Raw genomic sequence first — 24766 nt, forward strand, 5'->3', positions numbered from 1 at the left:
CTCTCATTCCCACAGACTCACACCATTTCACAGTAAAACTGTCTGTACTTAGAAGGCTGCCGTTTTCTTTTCTCTTCCTTTTCTGTTGCAATACTCAGAAACAAGTAAACTGGAAGTTGTTTTACATCCCAGAAGTTTCATCATGAGCAAAAGCATCCCGAGGGAAGAAGAATCAAATAGTACACACCCAGAAAACAGAAAAATAGACAACAGGAAACACAGAATATGGACTCATCCCTTCTCTTCGTTTAGTCACTGTTTTCATGAGAGCACCAAACTGCTCTTGCTGATGAGGCAGTCCTGTAAGGTAGTAGTAAGAGAAGCTCACACTGGTAGTTTACAGTAACAGTTTGAAACCAATTTGGAAAAAAAGAAGCAAATGGCTATTTATCATCATTGTACCTATTACTCAGTTTCCAAAGCACCAGTGATGGAGGTGGGGAGAACAAAACCCAAAAGCTTGCTCTACCAACCACTTAATCTTTCAGAACTGCACAAACTACTACAACCCATGTTGTGTTCAACACCTGGCAGGTGCTTGGCTTGCTTTCTGTTTTCCTCCACTGAGACAAGTATATTCCTGCGTTCAGCTAGCACAAGGATTCTCCTTTGAGTTCATTCAGCTTTTGTTATCCTCTTTAAAGATCAACTTTCTCTAAAACACACAGGAACAAATTATTTCTCCTCTCCAGAGATCATCTCCTTTCACAGGGGCTAGCAGCAGAGAGAAGAGTATAAAGTGAAATATTTCATGTGAAGCATAGACACTCGTGTGTAGTTCAGTGCACACAGATGGCTCGTCTATCCGTTCTTGAAGACTACAGTGGCTTGCTCTTGTCCCAGAATGTACACTCGCTATTTCATCAATCAGGTTTACGATTCTCTGCTCAGAGGAGAGACCAGAAATGCAGGGGGACAGACGGGAAGTGGCACAGAGTGCACTTGGTACGCTGGAGAGCCTGGGAACATCTTCCCCAGCCGATGACCCACCCGTTTCCTCCATCCTGTGCACACCGGCAGTAGGAGGCAGCATTGGCTCTGAGAGCAGCAGCTTTGCACCGCAAAGTAGTTGGGAGCCAGCTTCATTCTCCTGTCATTATATAAGCAAGATGACACTGTTCTCTAATCCAGCCAAAGCTGATAAGTACCATCAACCTGTCACTTCCTACATTTCAAATTCTAACATTGCAGCATCAAAGAGTTTTTACATTTCGATTTCTTTTGCTGGCAGCGGTCGGTAGCCTCTCATTCTCCCACGGTGTTCTAATGCAGCATTTGCACACCGGGGTTACTCCCAGCCTGAATAGCAGGTCATCCCCTACTCACTGAGCTCATCTGCGGCCCATGTGCTAGGCAATTTAGATCCAATCAGCCCTTATTTAGCTCAAGAGTAATGAGCAGCATAGTGACACAGACTTAAGCCTGACCCTCAGGACACTGCTCATCAAGCAGTAAAACTGTGACAAAATCATTCATCTTCCACCCGCTGGCAAGAAATAATACTTGCACTCACTGTATTACTTTTTCAAGATATAGAAAAAAAAAAGTCCTGAATTTTCATGATGTGAGACATTAATTTGCAGAAAGCTGAATTCCCTTAAACCCCCCTGTTGCTATGAGCTCACCAGGGGGAAACAGGCCTTAGGAGACTGAAATGGAATAAAGAAAATTGCTTCAGCTTTCTTTTCATTTTAAATAAGCCTTAAATCTGACAAGAGATATCCTAAAGAGAGAAGAAATATATATCTTGTAAGGTAACGAAGAAACAATCAAAATTAAGAGATTAGAAGGCTACTTGCATATAATGGCTTTATTGGTGAAAGTATTTCTTTGTTTAATACTCACAAAACAAAGTGTTCCACATGAAAAGCCATTCTCACACCTCATGTGAAGAATAAAAGCAGGAAAACTGGGAGGAAAGTTAATTTGAGGAAAATAGTTTCAGAAGTGAGACACTTCCATCAGAAAACAAATCTGGGCTTTATGTCCTTCAGGGAGCACATATTTCTCTAAACAACTGCAGGGTCCCAAGCAGCAGGTTCTCAGTACACCTGGATATGATTTTACACTCTTTTCTTGGTGGATTTACTCTTTCACAACAGTAAGTCTTGTACTGCTCTCAGGTAGGCCGCAGAAAGCTTATGTGAATTAATTTTTGGTAGATAAAATGGATACAATGGATGCAACACAGAAAAGTGTTTCAGTCGGTAGCACTGGGGACAGAGCTGTGTATCTTTGTGATTGATGTCTGAGTACCAGACTAGAGTTTCTTTATCTCTGTGTGTCTACCAAGACTGGCTGTATTTGGGCACTGACAACCAGAAGGTTCTTTCACAGCTTTTGTTGTTTCAGTCTGTTCTATTCCAGAAAAGAACACAATTTTTCAAAAAAACCTAAATGAATCTTCCAGTCCAACTGCCCAACCACTTCAGAGCCGACCAAAAGCTAAAGCAAATTACTAAGTGCTTTGTCCAAATGCCTCTCAAAACACTGACAGGCTTGGGGCATTGACCACCTCTCTAGGAAGCCTGTTCCGGTGTTTGACCACGCTCTTGGTAAAGAAATGCTTCCTAATGTCCAGTCTAAACCTCCCCCGACGCAGCTTTGAACCATTCCTACGAGTCCTGTCACTGGATACCAGGGAGAAGAGCTCAGCACCTCCCTCTCCACTTCCCCTCCTCAGGAAGCTGCAGAGAACAATGAGGTCATCCGTCAGCCTCCTTTTCTCCAAACTGGACAAGCCCAAAGCCCTCGGCCACTGCTCACAGGACATCCTCTAATAGATCTCAAACACCAATCAATCATTAAGCTCTCACATGGCCACCTGCTGATTCGAGAAAACAGACAGTGAGAAGTGGAAGTGAATATTCTGGCAAGCCTGAACCGGTGCTAGACGTACACAGCAACTTTCTCTAAGCAAAGTACTGGGTGCACAGCTCCAGTGCATGCTGTATCTCGTTTCGTTCCTTTGTACGGTATTACTCTCAGAGCAGAGGACACACAGTCAAAACACATGTTGGTTTTAGCAAGCCATCTTTGAAGAACAGAACACAAGGGACAAAGGTATAAAACCCAGTATTTTACACACAAAAAAAAAAAATCCGGAAAAAACTCCAGTAATCTTAAATCCCAAATAAAGTAGGAGGAAGGGAAAATAAATTCAGTTTTAATTACCAGAGCCACGCCTTAGCGCAACAACTGCAGCTAAGAACACATGCGGTACTCCCACAGAAGACGGCAACAGATTACTTCTAAGCATTTAGACACAGCAAACCTCTGAAAATGCTGCTATATTCTAAAGCAGGGCTTGCTCCCCATGCACTAAACCATTCAGAAGCTAGATGGTTTTTTTCACTCATTCAAACCTCAGGTTTTTTAATGGAATAACTGAACTTAAAAAAAAAAAAACACCCTTAAAACCCTTTAAACCAGAAGTCAAGTCAGCACAGCAAGACACATTTGCTCCCCAAGCACAAGATTTATGCTGTGAAGTCAGAAAGGGAGGACTTCCTTCCTTCTTCCATGCAGATAAACAGAGTCATAGCAACTTTTAATGACTTTCTGATGGTCATTCACTAAGCATGGGAGATCTTAGTGCCAAAATAATCTTCTGACTCTAGGTTCAGTGGTTTAGTCACAGAGTTGCCCTCTGTGCTTATCACAGCCAGTAGCTCTAAATATACTCACGGGATGGGCAAGAGAAGACTTTGCTCTTCCAAACTCTTCTGGACAGTTTTCAGAAGTCCAACATCAGAAAATACTTTTTTACAAAGATCAACAGTAAAAACCCTGAGGGGGAAGAAAGGAGGAAGGGGAGGAGGGAGGACCTTTCTGCTCTCATCCTGAGCTTATCTGCTGACTTACACGGTAACAGAGCTGGGGAGAGAGGCTTCTGTGGGTCTTGGAAAGCTTCCCACAGGCTGTTTTGATGGCAAGTATAACGCCAAAAAAATTACAAATGACTACACATTTCCATAGCAAAGATCTACTGGATGATCCATTCCTATCGAGATTTCTCTCACAACCTCAAGGCTAGACACACTCTAACAAACAGAAACATCCAGTTCTGCTGTTATCCACGGCCCAATTATTAATGCAACTTCTAATTAGAGACAGGTTTACCTGCTTAGTATTCCTGTACAGCTCATGAAATGTACCCACTGAAATTTTCAGTAACTTTTCAAGTCCTTCAGCACTGGCAGAACAGTACAAACGGGCACAAATACAAAAGAACTGTTTTCGAAATAAAATTACCATTTATTATTTTACTAGGTCTGTGGTACCTCTAATTTCTCCTATGGGAATCAGTGGCAAGTCTCCCTGAATCTAGGCAAAGATGTTCGGAGGTACAGCAGTGATTTTACACCTGGGCACGAACTTGCATTTTATAATCCTGTAACTCAGTGTTAATACACTACAAAACCCAAACACCAGGATGATAACGAAGGAGAGCACGTCAGAGCAATACCTGATTACAATGAAATACATTTTAACATGTTTCAAGCACTTCTCTTAAGAATAACATGCCAGAGCCTACTGCTTCCAGGCACTCAGAAGGTTTCTCTGAGTCTGTGTCTGTTTTTACAGAGAATTCTGTCAAATCCATTACATGCCTGTATTTTTATTAACCTAGGGTTTCTTTCTGTGTCATGAGGCACTCAGATGACAGTAGTAGCAGAGATATGGAACAAACAAGAGCACAGGTGGGCAAGCATCCTGCATTTACCTTTCATTAAAGGAGGAAAAAACCAAGCAGGCTCAAAAAACATTGCTTCAAAACAGAAACAAAACATAAAGGAAAAAGTTATGCCTGAGCTAGAAACTGAATGCTCCAAGTAAACATTGGAAAGAGGCACTTTGCATTTTTGTTTACTGTTTATTTTACTTTTTTTTTTTTTTAAAGGAGACTGTATTAAAATACAATCTTACACTTCATACTGAATCTCACTATGAAGATCAAATACTTGGAAGTGCCAGCAAGTAGCATCTTGTTTCCAATTATCCACTCACCACATATCAAAAACGAATAAAAACGAGTTCTCCTGCCAAGTCATAGTTCTATTTAAATATATGGACACCAAACTAATCATAATTGTAACAATGAAAAACAGTGGTTTAAAAAAGCCTATTTAAAACAGTCTAAGCATAAGTAAACACGACAATCAAAAACTACCAGTACTTTTCCAGCGGACAAGAAAAATACAAGAAAAACCTGGAAAAGGTTATTTTAAAACACAGTAGCGTAAAAGCGGTGACGGAGAGGGTCTCTTTTCAAAGGCCTTTTAAGAAAAAAAGAAAGGAAGAAAACAAGCGCATTTTCAAAACCTTGTATGCCAAGTTTTAGCCCAGAGCAAGTTTTCACTGCTATGTTACAAACCCTTGAAAATAAAGGTTTATAATGGAAATGCTGACAGACCCTTAACCATAGCAGCATGAATAGCTATAATTAAAAAAGAGCTTTTGGCTACACCTCGCTCTGCAAACGAAAGATTGTCATTTTCACAGTATCCTCAAATAAAAGCAACTGGGAAACCTGGAATGCGATTCCAGCAACCCCAGATACGTTAACGGGGCCTGCTAAAACTATTTGACATTTTAAGCTTTAAATACCGAGGCGTTTAGTTAACACAACCAAGTCAGTATTTTCATAATGCTACTTAATCAGCAATAAAGAATGCTCCTGTGAGCCATCATCTGGGGTTAGCAGAAAGTGGCACATGAAGTTATTATTTCCTAACAGCCTAGAGGGAGCCGCTTCTCTCTTTAATCAGTGATCTCACTTCCTTCCTATCTCTAAATTCCCTGTCATACAGTTGTAAAATTATTAGAGTGCAGTGTATGGAAAAATTACATTTATGAAAGGCCTCCTATCTTACATCTGCCTGGATTTTAAAAACAGGAGAGAGAACAGCACTGAACCATTTCATCCTTTTCCGAGTTTGCAGACAGACCAGGCCTAACCAGTCTGGTTAAGCCAGTACCAGTTTAACATCTGGTTGGCACAAAGTCATCCAAATCTCAACAAAGAAACTAGTTTTAGTGCTGTGTTACTCGTATGGCAACAGAGGACTATTTTCAGTGAGTCTGTCAGAGTGGGAGAGAGAACCAATAACATTTTCCTGCTCCATACAACTTGAAGATCAAAGCATTTTATAAACATCAATGAATTAAGCCTCCCTGTTGATGGGATAAGTAGGTGAGTAACAGTAACCAAATGTGTTAATATGGAAACTGAAATGAACAGTTAAAAACAAGGTTCTAATAGTCTCTTTCATATCACTTACTATTTGAGTATGTTGGTAATTCAAATATTTCAGCAGATGTGCTTTTTGTAAGAAAAAGGTACCAATATTGTCCTGTACCTTGACTACCATGACCTGAGAAGTCTGTAACGAACTTCTATGCCCTCCTCTCTGTGCCACAAGAGGACCACATAACCTCCTAGTTCTGGAAAGCTTCGAAACAACACCAAGTTATAAAATAGGCAACTTTTTCAACGGTCTCAAATTCCTCCCTATTTTATCTTTAAAAACAGCACAGCAAATACCGTGTATTAGCTAATGGAGAAAATGTCAAAGTACTTTTGAAGTCTCCAATTTATTCCAGTAAATACATTCACTTGAACTGAAATAATAAATAATAAATCAACTAAACTTAGTTTTGTGCTTCATCTTTTTTCAAAAGACTGCCTGAAAAACAGTTGTCTTTGGATGTATAAGCTATTGACAGCTGCAGTCAAACTACGAGACAATAACAAAGAACCTGCTTAAAGAGAGATCTTGCATATGGGCCTCACTGCTCCTATTATGCACTCTTTCACAGCTCCTTCCACGTATTTCAGTCTTGCACATCTGAAGTAATGGCAGATCAATAGCTGCCTCTTAATATCTTATATATATAAAAAAAAAAGCAGCTGGGGCTTCAAACTGGAGGACTACCTCTGAAAGGCATCAGTAGACAAAAATATGCTTATTGAAGGGCACTGTGGATCTTGAAAACTGCACTAGTACATCAAAGCAAAACTGCTTGAAAGTGGTAAAATATGATTTACTTCTTTCCTATCGAATCCCAGACAAGTATTTAAATCTCCGTAACTGTTGTATTTTATTCCAACCTGAGTGAAAGAGAAAAGAGTAGAATGAAGAGTCTGAAAAATAGAATAGATTCATTGAAGGGAAAAAAAAAAAGAAAAAAAAACAAATGACAACCAACCACCACAATTTTAGTGATTTAGTACAGATAACAATTTTGAAATTTCCTGTGCCAAAAGAAACATGGTATTGTCTGAAATAGTAGCAACTGGATGACTTTCCACAGAGCCACTAATTCACAATAAAATATCAGGGATGTCAAACCTAATGTTCTGAAATAGTAACAAAACACTCCTAAGATTCTAAATGCAGTGAGGTATTGGTGGATCTTGAAGTTTAAAATATCATTCACAGCCCTCCAGAGATTTCTCTTTCCTTTTACTCTACCTCGATAAGAAATTAACATGGACTACAGTTTAATTCAACACAAAAACAACATGCCAGTCTATATCCATAATTTAATTAAATCACTTACCTAAGTCTGGCGAGAACAACCTGAAGAAAATTTAGGACCATACTCAGTTCAGCTCCTCGACAAGCGGGCAGCAGCATAGTAAAGCCATCATTTAGCAACTTTTCCTCAGAAAGGCTCAAGTAGCAGCTGGTCTCAAACGCTTCTTGGACACCATCAACGTAGGTTGAAAGGAGAGTCCACAGATTTTGTCTCTGTGTGTAGTCATTTTTGGTTACTAAAAATTCCTTTGCCTTCTCACGGAAAGCACTTGAGAATTTCTCAGCTAGGACACTAATGTCCATGTTCTTCTCAACATAAATCAAAAGGAAAGCAAAATGGCCTCTCCAGATGAGAGCTCTCTGAGACACGGTGACAGAGGATGGAGTCAGGAACCCCAGAAGGTCCAGCACTCGACTCACTATATCTTCTGTCTCCGCAACAATCGCCAGCATGAGGAACAGGTTAAAAAAGTTCTGCAGCCCCACTTCTGTCAGCTCCTGCATTCTTCTCCGATGGAACTTGGAATAAATTCTACATTTTAAAAAGTATAACAAATCAGAAAACAAACTTTCTTAAAGTATGCAATTTTCTATGTGATACACTAAAATTGTCTTTTCATGCTTTTAGTTTACAGTTATCCTCTTCCAATAACTCTTACTTTTTAAATATCCCCTTTTCCCTCTCCTCCTCTTTTGGTTAGTGGAACAAACATGCTATTTCATTTTCTGCTCCCAATGAAAGGTACACATTAACAGTTTTCAATGCCAGGTACAGTCTAACCTTTCTCCCCTATCCAACCTCCAGCACAAAGTTGAGCACAATGTTAGCAGCAGACTCTCTCTACGCTGTCTCTGACAGGTGTCCTCCATACCATGCCTTCGCACCAAGAAAATTTAGTGCGCGAGGGCTGCTAGGAAAAGAAGTTGCCAAGTGGCATCTCTTTGCAACAGCAAAGAATTCCTGTACCCCAACTTCCTCCCTGGAAACTGTTATTTCCATGTGGCACAAAGAAAATTCCTAAAAAAAAAAAAAAAAGCCCCAGGACCCTTCTTCCTTTAGCTACTGCTTTGTGTTGTTACTTTATCCTGCCACAGCTGCTGTGCTCAAAGCACAATGACCAAAGCCTTCAACATCTAAATAAATGACATTGAGACTCTTGTCCTCCATCTGCTTCCTGTGCATAAGTGCATGGGCCAGAAGTGTCCTTCAAAATGCCTCAGTGTGTCAGGAGCAGTGTAGTTACTTGAACTTATCCTCCTTTGGCATCCATCATATGGACTGGTCAGGTAGTAGCATATGTCAAACAGGTCTCTCAGTGGTTTGTAATTACAAAGCAGGAAGCCTTCAAGGACCTCCCTACCCATCACTGAGGTACAAGGGAGACGCAGACTTCCAATGGAAAGCTCCTTGTCTCCACAGTGCTGTGCCAAAGGCTGTACCGACCTGTACTGCACACCTACTGTATGGACTGAGCACTACTAGTTTGGGAGAAAACAGGGAAACTGAGGCAGCATTGGGAAAGAAACCTCTCTCCAGCAGGAAGATGTTAAGAAACCTTAAGCTGCACTGCTTATATGACAGTACTCAAGTCACACGTAGCTGATGACAAGCACGTAGCACGGCTACTTTGCAACTTTAAAGTGGCTGACAAAAAGCACTAAGCTTTTACATAGGTGTCTTTTCTGTGACCTTTACTTGCATCTGGACTTTGAAATAAATGTCATCATTCATGATTCACATAGGAATAAGATGAAAATGGCTTGCTTAACTTCTTGCTTTGTGTGTTTAAAACCTTGGGTGTACCCTTCACCTTTAATTTAGAGTAAGTTCCACATACAGTAGTTAACATCCATAAATGCTGTTTTCCTATTCTGTCACCTGGAAAAATGGTTGGAAATGGTGCTGAGGTTATCAAATCTAGCCACCAAAAATTACAGCAAATCCAATTAATGTTGTTTAGTAGTAAATTACTACTGACAGGCATTTACGTTCTTCATGCATCAATTAATGCTTCGTTAGCTGCTGAAAACAGAGTTCATCCCAAAATCATAGCTGTAGGCTGTTAAATTTTGCTACTTGTGTAATTGATTTATTCAAGGTAGAAATGATGAATACTGGTTGAGCAGACTGACACAGTGTACGTTGTGCATTATTATTCCCCCTCTTAAATTAGGGAAAATAACAAGCTATAATAGCACAAAAAATGTAAGTATAATTTGTTTTCAGTAAAAACAGAAAAGGCTAATTAAAATTACTAACTAAAGCAAGACACAGATTCAGCATCCAACAACATAGTCACTTCTGTGCAGTTGTAGTAATTTTTAAGCCTGAACTTCACTAGCAACTCATGAAGTGTACACAGACTTGAGATGTATTTTCCCTTTCTGATAACCAAGATAACCCAACCCTTCTTTTTTGAAGAAACACACCATCCAGCCTTGTAAGCTGCGCGTGCACATGTGCATTTTTATACTTTTACTTGCACACAAAAATATTTTATTAATACTTAAATTTTTATTTTATTAATACTTAATAAATTCCTAATTAATTTTATCAATACTTAATAATTTTTTAAAAATTCAAACAAAAAAACCCAAACCAAAACTAATTCTATGTCTTCTATATCCAATGGAAAAAAATTAAAATTATCACCTTTAATGATCAGTACAATCTCATTACTATAATAAAAGTTTTAAGGATTCAGTAAGTATATAAAACATCAGGATTTTGATTTGAAGCATATATATATTATGGGGGTTTTGTATCATAATTATTAAGAGGTATGGTAATTTATGTTTCAAAATTATATGAAAAATTAACACCCTCACAAAAAATACTGTGTGAAATTTAGGAAACCATGAAAAAGAAAATAGAAATATAAATGATATTGCAGACCTAGCAAGAACCAGACTCCATGTTCTTGGACAACACATGGCTTACACACAGCTCAGACATAATTACTGTGTTTTAATTGCGTTACCTGTCTGGCAATAGGGTTTTACCACTGCATAGGTTGCCAGCGTACCAAATTCCTGGCCTGTGGGATGAAGTAATATGGATGCCAAGGTGATTCTTGGACCCAGCTCTTGGGCACTGTCACAGCCTCAGCTGGCAACAAAACCTCCAGGGAACAACTGCCTTCCTCAAATTATGAACCACCCTGGATCCCGCATCCTCTTCACTTTCTCAGGAGTCCCCCCTTGCTTTGGGCTGTGGCTGGAAGGGCCATGCAGTCTGACTGACCAGACCTCTTACCACATGAGACAAACTAAACGGAAGTCATACCGTCCTTTAATTTGTTTCCAAGGATGCACACCACTCTTCTCTGCCTCTTCTTTCATCATCCATGCCAAAATGCTGAGAAAAATTAAGTAACTGTTGTGGGAGTTGTACAGGGCGGGGATCTGCTGTTCACAACAGCAGCTTTTCACCAACTCAAGCATTGACAAAGAAGTTTTGCTAATATTTGCCAGACCCTTCAGACCAAGCCAAGGAACAGTAAAGCAACTGTTCTAAAAGAATAAATGAAACCAGAAAAGATAATAAGTAACAATAAATGTTAATATTCCAAAGGCAGTAAGATGCAATCCTTCACACAAACAAAAGGACATGTTCCTACCACAACTCAAAAAATAAAAATGCGCTGTAACTATGTGCAAAGTGTTTTTACAAGATCTTAAAATCTGTAGTCCTCATAAAAATTAAGAGTAAAAATATATTATAATTCATTCTATTGTGACACAATGTAATGGACTATAACATATATTTAAACCTAATTTCTTAAACAAATACGGCAGCTTTAGGAATAGTACCATTGACCAGTCAGTTTTACAAAAGTGCTTGGCTAGCGGAGAATCAGAACTAATTGCTAAAAATCAAGGATGGTCCACATGCAATTCTACATTTTTATTATTCATCTACTTACCAGGTTCTTGCTGTAATAATCCCAGAGTATGGTGACAATAGATAGGTTCAAGTCCCAGAAACTACACAAAGTCAAACAGCACTGAAGATGCATTCGTAAGTGTTCCTCTAACACACCAGTCTTGAAAAGGGAATAAAAAGTTCATTGTAGAAAGGGAGTATCACCTTGTCTGCACATAAATCCAACAGTACCAGACTATTAACAACAATTTCCTAATATAAAAATTATTTTAAATTATATAATGTTGAGTAAATTCATCTGCTAATACAAGCGATGAATTAGAAGATAAAAGCTGACAATTGCTTCTTGCAATTCAGCCAGTAGAACAGTTCATCATGCACTGTTTCAAGCATCCACAGAGTTGTAGACATATTAAGATATCAGCCAATTCAATACTGTGAGCCTATGGGGAAACATGACTGCATGGTATAGAACCTCACCAAACAGTAAATGGAGCATTATTTACACTGAACGCAGGAGCTTAAGCCCTTTTGAAATGTAAGTCCAAAGGGAAGTCCATTCATCACTGATACAGAGGGAAGGTGCAACTATCTGATAGCTTATGTTTCTCCTTAGAACATTCCAGACGAGATCTTTTCGTCGTGAATCAGCTTCCTTTGCAAACCTCTGCAACATGGCTATATTGCTAACATCCCAGACAACTCTAAATCAAGGGCAAATAAGTCTCTGAACGCCAGAAAAAAAAAAAAAAGACAAAAAGCTTCCCATGCCACACCAAATTTTTCATATTCATCAGTTTCAAATTTTGCACACAAAAGCAAGCTCATAGGAAAAAAAATGGAAATTCCAAACAATCTGAACACAGTGAAGTATTCAGGTTGTATCTGTGGGATACTGAGTGTGGAATTAATCTCATTCAGCTTTTGATGTCAGTAAAACTGGACTTGCATCAGAGCTAGCATATTAGGAGCTCCATGCTCAGACTGAAACCACATGTTTAATCCAGCCTACTTCAGACATCCAAGTATATGATGATAAACCATGGAAGGGCTTTATTGTCTCCAGTGACTGTAAAAGTGGTTTAGTGGGCCAGCTTGTGTGTAGTTTGTGTTAAGGAAAGGTTTTTACACGTTTAAGTCTAACACATCCCTGGGACAGTAGCGAACTTGTTGTGTGACGAGAGAAACGCCAGATCTACTTCTAGCTTTCAGATACATCTAATCACTATGCAGGCCTGCAACTTCTAACGGCATAAAATAAGCTAGAGAGGAATAAAAGGGGTAAGAAGAATAAAAAATATGCCAGATTATTTTTATGACTCAAAATCATAGCCCCAGAAAGGGCAATGAAGGAAACCAAATTATCCCCTTCAGTTTCAATTACAGCGCTACGTCCTGAATTATGTCCAAATATCACTCAGCTCAAAAAATGCCTAAATAAAACCAAATAAATAAATACATAAAATAACTGATGCCAGGTGATGGAAAAATATATCATTAGGTGGTGTTGCATTTTGTTGGGGGTTTTTCTGTTTTTTTGTCAAGGGGTTGTTTGTTCATTTGCTGTTGTTTTAAAAGTCTTTCATCAAGCACCAGTTACTGGAAGAGCAGGCCTTCTGCTCTTACCCACAGTGCTACTTCCTATGGCTTACTATGTCTTAGAGCTGCTTTGTTTCCTGTTTTCAGTGCTACACAAAGCATTACTGAGTTAACTCATCAACTTATCTCTACCTGGCTATACATTCACGTGGAAAATATTATTTTCTACACTTTATCAGAACACTGTAAACAATTTCACCAATCATCTACAATAACTTCTAATCACGTCTGTCTTCTCCCCTCATGAACAATTAATGTAGGGCATATGGCTTCTACAGTGTTACATTCCTAAAACAACCTGAAAGTTGAAAAGGCATTTTCAGTTGTAACAGAAAATTCCATATTCAAAGTATTACGTATAAAAATATATGAAAAACACTGAAATAGAAAAGAAACTCTTCAAGAAACTCAGTGAAAGATGCACAGAATAACAGTTCAAAGATAATAAAAGTGCACACAAATGAAAGGTGATTCTCAAGTACAGTTTTTATATATGGCATAACTGTAACTATCAAATCAGTACTTCTTCCGAAAATAACAATCTTACACAAAAAAAGGGACAGAACCACAGCCACTTTCATCAGCTGCTTTTTTTTTTATGAATAAGAGCAAGAGTCTTGATACAAAACAAAAAACTGCAGGTGAATGTATCTATTTCTCTAGAGATCTACCTAGTTATGAAAGATATTAAAAAAACCCCAAACAAACCAAAACACACTCTCTTTAGAAAGAGAGTGCTTAGTCTTAAAGCTGTAACTTGTGCACAGGATTATGTTTAGAATCTAATTTAACAAACAATGACTGCTTCAGTTAAATTAATTCAACAATAAACATGCTATTGTGAGCAGCTTCAATTTCAACCATTATTTATCTGTCCAACAATAGTTTTAGAACAGCTTCCAAAACCAAGATAGCACTGAAGGCTTTATCTCAAATTTAATATGAAAGAGTTCTCTGGACTTCAAATATCCCTGGGATTAATGGATTCTCTCCTTGCTCTTTTGCTTAAAATAGTCTCTTGCACTGCTGGAAATACTATCAGAACTCTTGAGGTAGTCAGCTTTTAATTTATCGCAGAAGGGAGGAACACCAGATACTATCAAAATGATAGTACTATCTAAACACAACACTTTTCTCTTATGACCTCCTACTGTAGTAACAAAATTGGTTTCCTAGAACTCCAACAAATACTTCCGTATCTCTTTTAGAGTAGAATTAAACAAAAAATACAGTTAAGGTATAACAAAATTGAGGCAGAAATGAAACAACATGAAGCACTTATTTTCTAAAGTGAGAAAAGGCTAATAAGACAGACTGCTATTAGTTCTTATGAACAAAAAAGCTTTTGATTCTCACTTACAATAAAACTTTGTAAACACAAATTCATCTTACACTGACAATCCATAAATTTAGTCAGTTTGATGTCACCTAGTATACAAATACAGTTATGTTAATATTCCTACTACAATTTTCATTTTGCAGTACAAATAGAATTGTAAACCAGCTCTACTTTTGTCATTAGCTCAGTAACAGAATTCCAAATTACAACAGGAGTACCTACCTGTTACCTCATGTAACTACTTTCCCCATAAATGTCCTTTTTTGTGACACAGATGGGATATCTTTCACACAAGACATTGTCTTCAACTCCATCCATCAAGAATTATAAGAAAAGGAAGCAGTTCCTGGCTGAGAGACTCACTGGTCTGACAGCTGTGTGAAGCCAAAAGGACATATTCCAGAAAGCAGGACTCTACACTTGTCCATGTATACATTATTGCTCCTATCTTTATTTACAGCTCACAAATAAGAGTATTTTTGCTTCCCATCTCCATTGGTCTCCTAACCTGAACAGTACCTTCACATCTCTTCCTTGTTCAGAAGCAGGCTTACTACAAGCTTATAAAGGAGTTTCTACCTGGAGACTGCAGCACTCTGCTACCTTCACCCAGCCACGGGACACCTTCCTCAGTAAGCCTTTATCACCCCCAAAATCAGACATATTGCAGGATCGAAGTGGCTCAGGCTCTCTGCTGCCCTCATGAGGGCTGCCCTCTCTGCACTGAGGATCACTAAACTCAACAGTTTTTACTGAAATTACCAAATTCTGCAGGATTACCACTGATAAGTAATTTGTCATCCCAAGACTTAGCAGTTCTAAGGATGTTAAAGCTAACTCCAGCTTCTGCTGATTCATCATCAAAGGTGACATGTTCTATACTTTCATGATGCTCCCTTACCCTCAAAACCTACGTCTGTTGCAATCCCTATTAAATAATCTTTTCACAACATAGAAATTGAAGATCACATGAAGAGTAATTAACAGTTAGTGGTAAGAGAGAGATTATCAACTTACATTAGAGATGTAAGAGCTGCACCTTGTTCAGATGTTTTTGAACACACAAAACTAGGCATACTTTATTCCATCTCCATTTCTCCCCCTCAATCCTTTGTATATTCCTATTCTCCATCTGAACATGTATAGTCTAGAAGCTTTCGAAGTGGTGGGTGTCTCCTCCTCCCTGGAAGTGCTCAGGGCCAGGTTGGACAGGGCTTTGGGCAACCTGGTCTGGTGGGAGGTGTCCCTGCCCATGGCAGGCGTTGGACTGGATGAGTTTTAAGGACCCTTCCAACCCAAACCACTCTCTGATTCTGTGATTCTAGGGAGCAACAAGCACAAGTGGATTATGAGGTTGATCGACACACTACATATTTAACATGATTAATTTTTTAGCTCCCATATACTTAAAAAGGAAGTTTCTAACCACTAATTCCCACAAATGATTCCTCATTTGCAAATGAGTGATTCAACACTATCCTTTCTTCTAACATATTCTGCACAGCATCTGTAGTATAGATAACAGAGGGTATATGGCTCAGGTAGGATCTATTAACAAAATCAGGCCAAGTGTTAGTGAGCAGTATCATCAAAAGAAAATCTCCTTCCTAGACACTTTCAAGAAGGCTGGTATGCATGCACATACAGGGACTGATGCTCTCCAAGGAGCGTTGACTACAAGCACCTAACTCCATAATGCAATAAAAATAAATGAACAAATGAAAAAAAAAAGGAAATAAATTAGATGGCTCCTTAGATGGTTGGTAATAGTTGCAAACATATCCTTGGCAAATGAGAGTCTGTTTTAATTCTAACAGTGGTTGCCTTTGGAAATTAAAACAAATACTTGCTTCATATTACTGTGTCATGATCAACTCATTATTCAAATCTTCTGAACTTGGCCACCTAGCTGCCTTTCTAAACTGTCTACAATTCAATACTTGTCCAACAGAAGCATCCAAAAGCTGTATATTTTACCTGCATTCAACTTCAGAGTAATCTTTATCCAAAATAACAAACATTCACAAGAGGAATATATTTAAGAAACATGTAACTACAAGTGTCCTCTTACTGTTTCTCAGGTTGCTGACATACAGAAGATGGCTAATACATACATGTGGCTAATAAGCAACTCAGTTTTTATCCCTCTTATCTCACCTAAATCTCTCCTGTTTCTCTCACAAAATGGAAAGCATCCAATAAGTGAGGTCATTGCTGTATTTTTAATGTATATGCACAGTCTATGTATTCAGTTATATACTGTGATATTATTTAAGAGTTAACCTTTTAAGCTGAAAGGCTACACAAACAAATATTAAAAGTTGATGTATAGCTTGAATTTTCAACTTTTTAATACCCTACCTATTGTTTTAGCTATCTTAACAACTACAGAATATTTTTTGGTAAAAAAGGTAGTTGTAACAAGTATTGTTCTGTACTCCAGCTTCAACCACAGCTATTGCTACTGCATGAGCAAGACAGTAAGAGTAAGAAAAAAGAACTGATTCCTCTTCTGCTTTCAACAGCAGATTTTTTAGAATTTTTTAAATTTCATCTGAGACCAAATAAAAACATAAACATGTTTATTCTCATTTTAAGCATACACAAATTAAAGAAATTCTTTTTATAGGTGTTGCTGTTACAGCGTTTGCAATTTGTACCATGCAACTTCTGAACAAATGTACAGAGCTGCAACGTAACATGTTTTAAAACGTGATGAACAGCATATTTAAAAGCCTTTTAAAAGGAGGTCAATTCTGACCTCTGGGCCATGAAGCATTGCATTAACAGTTCTGCAGAAAGAAAAATGATAAGGTAGGAAATGAGTGCTCAGAAACTAGAACCTTATCAGCAAGAGTTTGATTCAAGCCTGTAAGACAAATTGCTCAGCAAGGCAAGTCACCTTCCTGCTGTGATGAGGATATAGCTGAATTTCCAATGCAACCGACTATCTCCCTCATCATGTCTCCTCAACTTGATATCCTTACAGTCAGTATCTGGTTTGTATTTTCTAAGCATCCAGTTCATATTCTGAATACATCTTGTGTGAGTAGCCATATACCTACCCTTCCAGGATAATTATCTTTTTCCTTTACCTGACAGTTTAGCATCAAGCACAACCACTTTAAAGAAAGTGTAACTGCTAACAAGGAGGGAACTGTATACTGCCATAGTTCAGCTACATCAAGGATGTTCATTTACCTGTGATAAAAACACTAGAATTCCAAAAATACACTTGTTAGTTGGACTTTCTTTCATGCACTGTCTTTTTCTGAAAACGTCCCTGACACTTTCCTTGTTCATTACTTCTTCCTTCACACACTTACTTGAGCATCAGTGGATTTTTTAAGCAGTTCTTCCACAAATTTCCAATTGGATTCCTTATGTTTCTGAAAAATAATGATTATCAGCATGAAATAGTATTTGTACTACTCACAAGAATCATTATTTAACAACAGGAAAAGAAGCAGGCAAGAGATTTCCAGAAATATTTCATTTCATGACAGCACACTGTAGTCATCACTGAAAATAGCTTTTTTGTTTTGTGAATGTAATCGATACCTGTCCTAAAAATTAGGCCTCAAAAACAAATAAAGGCCCAAAAGTAAAGAGTATGCAATTTAAACTGGTTTAAGGGACTCAATTGCAATCTTAGCCTTAAAGAAGCAAAATATTTAGACATTTTTGATCAGTGCAAGCAGAAATTGCATCTTACAATTTCTTTCTTTAACATTCTGTAAAAAGGAAGATAGAAGGGCTAAGAAGGAAGAAAAGGTACAAACTCACCTTTTCTTTTTTTGTTTGTTTTTCTTGTTCAATGAGAAAAACAAACCACTTCTAGCCCATTTTACCCAGGTCAAACATTAAGGATTGTTTTGGTCAATTTGATAAGGAGTTGGCCAGACAGTAATGGCCTATACAGACAGAAAAAATAGAGGGTAGGTCAAATATGGCCCATAATTCATATTCTTCAGCTTGGGAGGACAGATGACTATGCATGTGAATCAACTAGATGATGCTAGTGAAGTAGAAAAGTTGCATGGCAAAGGCTATTAAAAAGGAAGAGGGGAAAAAAAAAAGTATATTTAAGCAAAGCAGGAAAGAACAGGGTAGAAGATTTTGCAACTAAGACTATATCCCAGGCAAAAAAATAAAAGGCAACCAAACCAACATACTTACAATTCTAAAGGGTGCAAAAATCATCTCATACACTCAGTTACGTGTATAGCTTGTGTAGATAACTGGATGTGTGAACATAGTACTTTCATCACTGTCCTTACTCGTTCCCTCCACTGTCACAACTGTTAAGCGTTGTAAATTATTCTGCAGATATCTGTCCTTTAAATGCCTACATAGAGTTTACAATAAAGAGCATCTAATGCTTCAGTAATTGAAATATGACTACTTTCCAGCAGCAACACCATCATGCTCCATCCTCTGCTACTTATCACCCTACTTAACGCTGTGACTTGGTGACAATTCAATACACAACTCCAGAGAGTACTGAGAGAATTTTAAAGATGAACTCTTTAAAAAGATGCACTAATACCTATGTAACACAGCTTGACTACTTGGTGGCTTTACATTTTTGCATGAGAAGAAAAAGAGAATTCTGAAAGGTTGCCAATGCAAGTTGCAGTCTGTAGACTGTTCGTGGAACCGATGTGAATGAAAGACAGATCTGCAGAAAGTGACACTGAAGCTGCGTTTTCATGATTCAGGAACCTGAGCAGTATCAATTAAGGTGTTCCCGCTGCTTCCTCCTCACCATGCCAGCTGCTCTCCTGCCCTCTCAGCAGTGGCATGCAACTGCTCAGTTGTTCTGGTAGTTCTGTTTGTGGGTTACAGTGTGAACCAGATCAGTGAACCGACCCAGAGTTTTAGGGGAGAAAGAATGAATGAAAAAAAGAGGGCTTGACCTAGGTCACAGAACAGGGACACAAATAATTGTGCCAGAACAGCAGAGAGCACATCATGCAAATGGTGACAAACAGGACTTCTTAAGCTGTCATTGATGCCAAAGCCTCCGTATCATGAAACCAGACCTGGCATCCTGTCAGGAGAGGCTACTGCATCAACAAGTGGCCAAGGAGTAAAGGCAGCACTTCAATAGTAAGTGAAACCCAGGAAGCGCACAACCAACAGTCCCAGACAGCTCTGTCTGGTATTTACATCAGTTTTATTTTGATCGCTGCATTTTACAGCTTGATGTTATGTGAATACCTACACACTGGCATGGTCCTACTGCAGACTCCAAGTAAATCGAACCAGCTGCTCAAAATCCAGATCAGAGATGAGTAGATATTACTGTGTCACGCTAAACGGCTATGAGACCCCCAAATGTCTCAATCAGCCTGCTTAGAATGTGCTTTAATCACTCCCATAGTCCAAGGATACATGATTTAAATCAAAAGGTGTTTATTGCCAAAACTCCAGCTCATCTGCAGCATGCAGATCACCTTACAAGGTCCTGGAGTAATCTAAGGCAAACTCCTGACACCGACTAGAATTAATTACAAGAGTGCACCCAGGTTCAGCCCAGAGTCAGGGCTGAATGACACCAACCACCTGCTGCTCTCTCTCTTCTTTAGTCTCCATTGTCTCTATCTTTTGACAGACTTGTTTCATTCAAATCCCCCTAAATTTACATCCTAACTATTCCCCGACACACTGGCAATATGGTGTGGCAACTGTTTACAACCCATCCTTGTCAGAGAATGCATAGAATCTACATCTTGCTCCAAACCTGCTGGCTTACAACATCCTACCTCCACCCCTAAAATCAACAGAACCTGGAGACCTTACAGTGCATAAAAGTGCTGCTCAAACCAAGAACTTGAGCTGAGACCCTCTGGGTTTGCAGGAAGAAACTTTTGCGAGGACTAACAGCTGACTACCTGTAGGAGCCATACTGTACTTCTCAGCTGGAAGTCTACGTTTGCGTATCTTGCCGTGTGGCCATTTCAGATTATTCTATTCAAAGGCAAGAATTCTTAGCCCCAAGTAATTCTGCCTATATTTCCCTAGCACAGAGTATATTGAAATTGACCCCTGCAATGTTCAGTAGTAGTATATTTTCTCATTAGGTCCCACTTGGTCTTTAAATGTACAAATCCTGCTTTTCAGAAGAGTGAAGTGGGACCGGAATGTGGGGTCATGGAAACTGACATGTACTGTACATTCCTCAGAACACAGTCTAAGAAACTTGGCCAAAATTTTCTAGTTTAAAAAAATAGATTCATGTGTATGAAATATATATTCAATATATAGATGAATCATTGCATATTTGAAATTACGTTATATGAGCTAAAGGGGAAAAAATAGAAAGAAGCAAGTCTGAAACCTATTTAGAATTTTAAAAGCTTTCATAATAACCTTAAGGCCATGCAGACCACATTAAAAAACTGAAAATCTTCCACAGATGACATAGGCTTAGAGGCAATTTTTGCTACAGAGCACATGAATAACCATCACTGTGACACATCACCCTCCCACCTCTGATCACAGTTAATTAAAAGAAAGCATGTGTCATGAAGCTATCGCATCAGGTGTTTAACCAACAAAACAGAACTACAGCCCTGATGTAATTCCACTGACTTCACAAATTTATATCACAGGCTATTTTATCATATAACATTCAAAGAATGTTTCAGGCTGAATGCAATGGAGGGGAGTGGCTAAAGAAATGGTTACCGTCGACTGTCTATGACTGATTACATCCTTGTGGTGTCTGAAGAGGCGTTGTTGTTACTGACAGATCTTTTGTAAGCACCCATGGCATTTACCAAAACAGGGATCCTTGGAGAAGCTCACAGCCACAGAGAAATGTGAAGCACAGCTAACAGTTTGAACAAAAAGACTACTGGAAACATCAAGAGGAGCGTGCACATGATGGTCTTATGATTTACAAATCGAGACTTGGAAATTCTCTTCTCCCAAGTGAGCTCTAAGGAAAAAAATATTATTTAATCTTGGGCAAGTCACTTCCTGTCACTGTGTCTCAGATTCCTACTTTAAAATAAGAACAACAGGAATCCTCTTTTCCATTCTACATCTGTTTGGCTTATTTAAATAATACAGTGCCTGGGGCAAAAAATAATCTCTCACGAGGCTAAATACATAGTATGTATCAGTATGAGAGACAGGAAAAAAATCCAATGATCAAAGTAAACAGTATCACTGCATTTTGATTAGGGCATAAAATATAAGAAACCCAGGATAAATGTCCGCTTCACAGTGGTTTCTGTATTCAACCTGGGAATAGCCTTTTCTCTCCATCTCAGTTTCTTTAATAAGCAGAGAGTGAAGAAATTCTGTCTTCACAATGTCCCTCTGAAATACACCACGGACTATGGTCCTCCCTCACTACCATAGTGATGGGGCAAAGGCAAGGGAAGCTTGAGACAACCCTCAGCGTAACAATCAGATGTGCTCTGCAGTTTTGCACTGCATGAATGTGTAAGAAGTTGCTTCATTTTGCCATGGTACTATCAGAAAAGACCGAACCCCATGACAATGAGAGCCTGCCACAGCATCCTAAAGGATCAGTCAAACTGCAAGCAGGAGCATAAGCACACCACATTCATCAAGTCCTCTAACGAATCAGAAATCATCGTAAGCTTAATTAAGCTGTATACAGAAATGTATATGCACCTCATCATGCCACTGCTCTGATGCAAAGGGAATGCAACTAGACAGACTGAAATGTATCCAGAGCAGAGCTACCACTTTAAATATAAACAAACAAAAATGTGACATTAACAATTACACAGTCAATGTTTGAGGTTTATGCTTCATACCATACAAGCTGATGTGTTCAGCTCCTAAAATAACAAACCCAGTGAAGCATTTATGCTGCAGGCAGTCTTAAAACATATGCCACATCATTTAAGTATATGTGCTACTAACTAGTTGGGATATTTCAAGTTTCCCTAATATGGTAATCTACTGAATATCTGGTATATAACATGAATAAACCAGGGGCTCGTGGAATGTTTACTGACTTGTACAAAGCACACCTTAACACCACCAACCTTAAAGGACTATTTTTTGTATGGAGTGTGAAAATTCCTTTATTCCAAAGTGAATTGTCTTCTGTCAACAAAAATAACCAAGCAAAGTTAGAGACCCAAATAAATTGTAGTAACTTTCAGGTATTTAGAAAAAAACCATACCTTTTCTTCTAGATTTCCATTACGGTCAAATTGGTAGAGTGATGCTAGATGAGTAATAATCCACCAGCTAAAACTCAATGGGTCTTTACACTGGATTGTTTCAAAACCAGACATCCTTTCAGGACTGCTTGGCTTTTCAAAGATATTTTTTAGAGTTTTGTTCACCAAGCTCCAGAAACACTGTAGAAAATGCAAAAGTAAATTTGAACTGAGTCAAATAACAAAGCCTATGTCAATAATTTTCTCTGCAATACTGTCCTATTAATTAATTTGTTTTTATAGAGAACAAGCAAAATGACAGTCATTTAAAGAAAATAACAAAAAAATTCCAGTGCTCAGTGTTACCAGAGAAAATGTGGAGCTACTTTAGAACGTCATCTCTCAAATGCAATGTGAAAGAAAAATGCAATGTGAAGAAAGCAATGTTAAAGGACAAGCTTTGGTCACAAGGAAGAACATGGTGTTCACAGGCAAAATTACAAACTGATGGAGTGACAACATGCAGACAGGATGGTGCACCAACAATCCCAAGAGATTAGAGTTCTTTAATGACGACTTTTTATAATAGATTTTTAAAAAACTTCCAGTGCCAAACTAACCTAACCAAGAGGGATATAGTAGTAGGTGGTAGAGAATCAGTCTGAAAAACAGAAAACTGAAGTTCAAATTCTCTTTTTTTGTTCCAAGCCTGTTCCAGCACTGAAAAAATGATTCATTCTCTTTTGCTCAGATCCCTGTCTATACCACAATATTACTTCTCACAGCCTGTGCCTATCTTCCCTAATTATACAGAAACTTTCTGGGACTTTGCACTTGTATTTCACCCACCTTAGCTGGGTCCTGATCCTAACTTATGCTTCAAAGTGTTAATGCTACTGCAAACACTGAATGTTAACAAAGTTTCACTTGGGTTGTCCACCTTTACATCCGTTGTCATTAATGAGTAAATAGCTGTGAGTACAAACACTCTACTGTGAAGTACTTCATTCTGTACTAAATGAAGAGTACTCATTGTGCAGATGGCAGCTTTGGTTTTCAGAAACAGCACTTCAGAAAACTTTCAAAGGATTTTGACGCTTTTTAATATTCATTTGGAGAAACATCAGCTCAATTCTAGGAAGCAGTCAAGAAAGAAAAATCAAAACACTAGAAAATATTAGCAAGGAAAAGAACAAAATAGAAAACATCCTTATGCAATGTATGAAGTCACCTAACCTATACTTGGAATAGTGCATGCAGTCCTGGTACTCTGCCATTTGAATCAGAGTGTAGTAGTATGGAAAAAGGTTCAGAAAAGGGTGACAAAGTGGACCACAAGCAGAGAATGGCGCCTATAAAAAGACTGACTGAATACAGTAAGACTCTTCAGCCTAGAAAAGGCAGAAGGTAGGAGACGTCAGAAAAAAAATCTGAAGAGACATATAAAGTTATGCTGGTATAAGGAAGGAGCACATGTTCTTCCAATCAAAGCGTAAGGGGCATCAAAAGAAGTCTGCAGCTACAAGACTAAAAAATGAAATCCAGGTTGTTCATGTATAGGTAGTCCAGGTATGGGTATCAAAGACAGAAACATGGGCTAGATGGATCATTGGTTTGACTGTACCAGTGTTTCTAATGCCTGGAGATGAACCATTGCATGACACAACACAAACATTACAAATATTTTTTTTTAAATGGTAAAGATGTTTATTTTGTTCTACCATAAGATTTTCACAGCCTGTTCCTTTGCTTTGCTTTCCTTTCCTTAGCACAAAGAGCACTCCTTATCTGGACCTTATGTCATAGCCAAAGAGTACACTGCGAACCTAGAGTCAGCACTTGATGCACATTCAAGACAGCGGTCTAAAGCAACACAGTTCACATACAGTCCTCCTACAGCAAATACGAAGTTCAGTTCTGTCATCAGATATGTGAACTCATGCACTCATGGCAATGTGGGAACATTTGGTGAGTGTACTGCATATGTAACATGCACATACATTAAACTGTATTTGCCCATTACCTCTGTGTGAGAACCTTTGTTTCTGTGGCCCACCAGCTGAATAAGTAGAATCCATAATTCTTTAATGCAGGTACAGGGATAGTGGTGACTAGTAAGAGCCTCAGAAGGTCTCACCTGAAAGAGAATATGCAATGCAGTTATTCAGAGAAGAGTTATTTTTGAAATTGCACTTTACACATGAATGTTTCCTCTGGTTTTGGTTGTTTGGGATTTTTTTTTACA

The 24766-nt window shown here is 38.5% G+C and overlaps 1 protein-coding gene across 1 annotated transcript in view; it reads right to left on the reverse strand.

The window, feature by feature from the left end:
• MMS22L (MMS22-like, DNA repair protein) overlaps positions 1–24766 on the reverse strand; it is a 91501-nt gene that overhangs the window by 49451 nt on the left and 17284 nt on the right. Inside the window, 6 exon segments of the mRNA XM_010185800.1 lie at positions 7567–8076; positions 10831–11057; positions 11471–11590; positions 17695–17757; positions 22543–22722; positions 24545–24658. Coding sequence (XP_010184102.1) covers positions 7567–8076; positions 10831–11057; positions 11471–11590; positions 17695–17757; positions 22543–22722; positions 24545–24658 — 1214 coding nt within the window.

This window comes from Mesitornis unicolor, unplaced genomic scaffold, assembly GCF_000695765.1.
Source record: "Mesitornis unicolor isolate BGI_N332 unplaced genomic scaffold, ASM69576v1 scaffold2396, whole genome shotgun sequence".
In the NCBI taxonomy this organism is placed as follows: Eukaryota; Metazoa; Chordata; class Aves; order Mesitornithiformes; family Mesitornithidae; genus Mesitornis; species Mesitornis unicolor.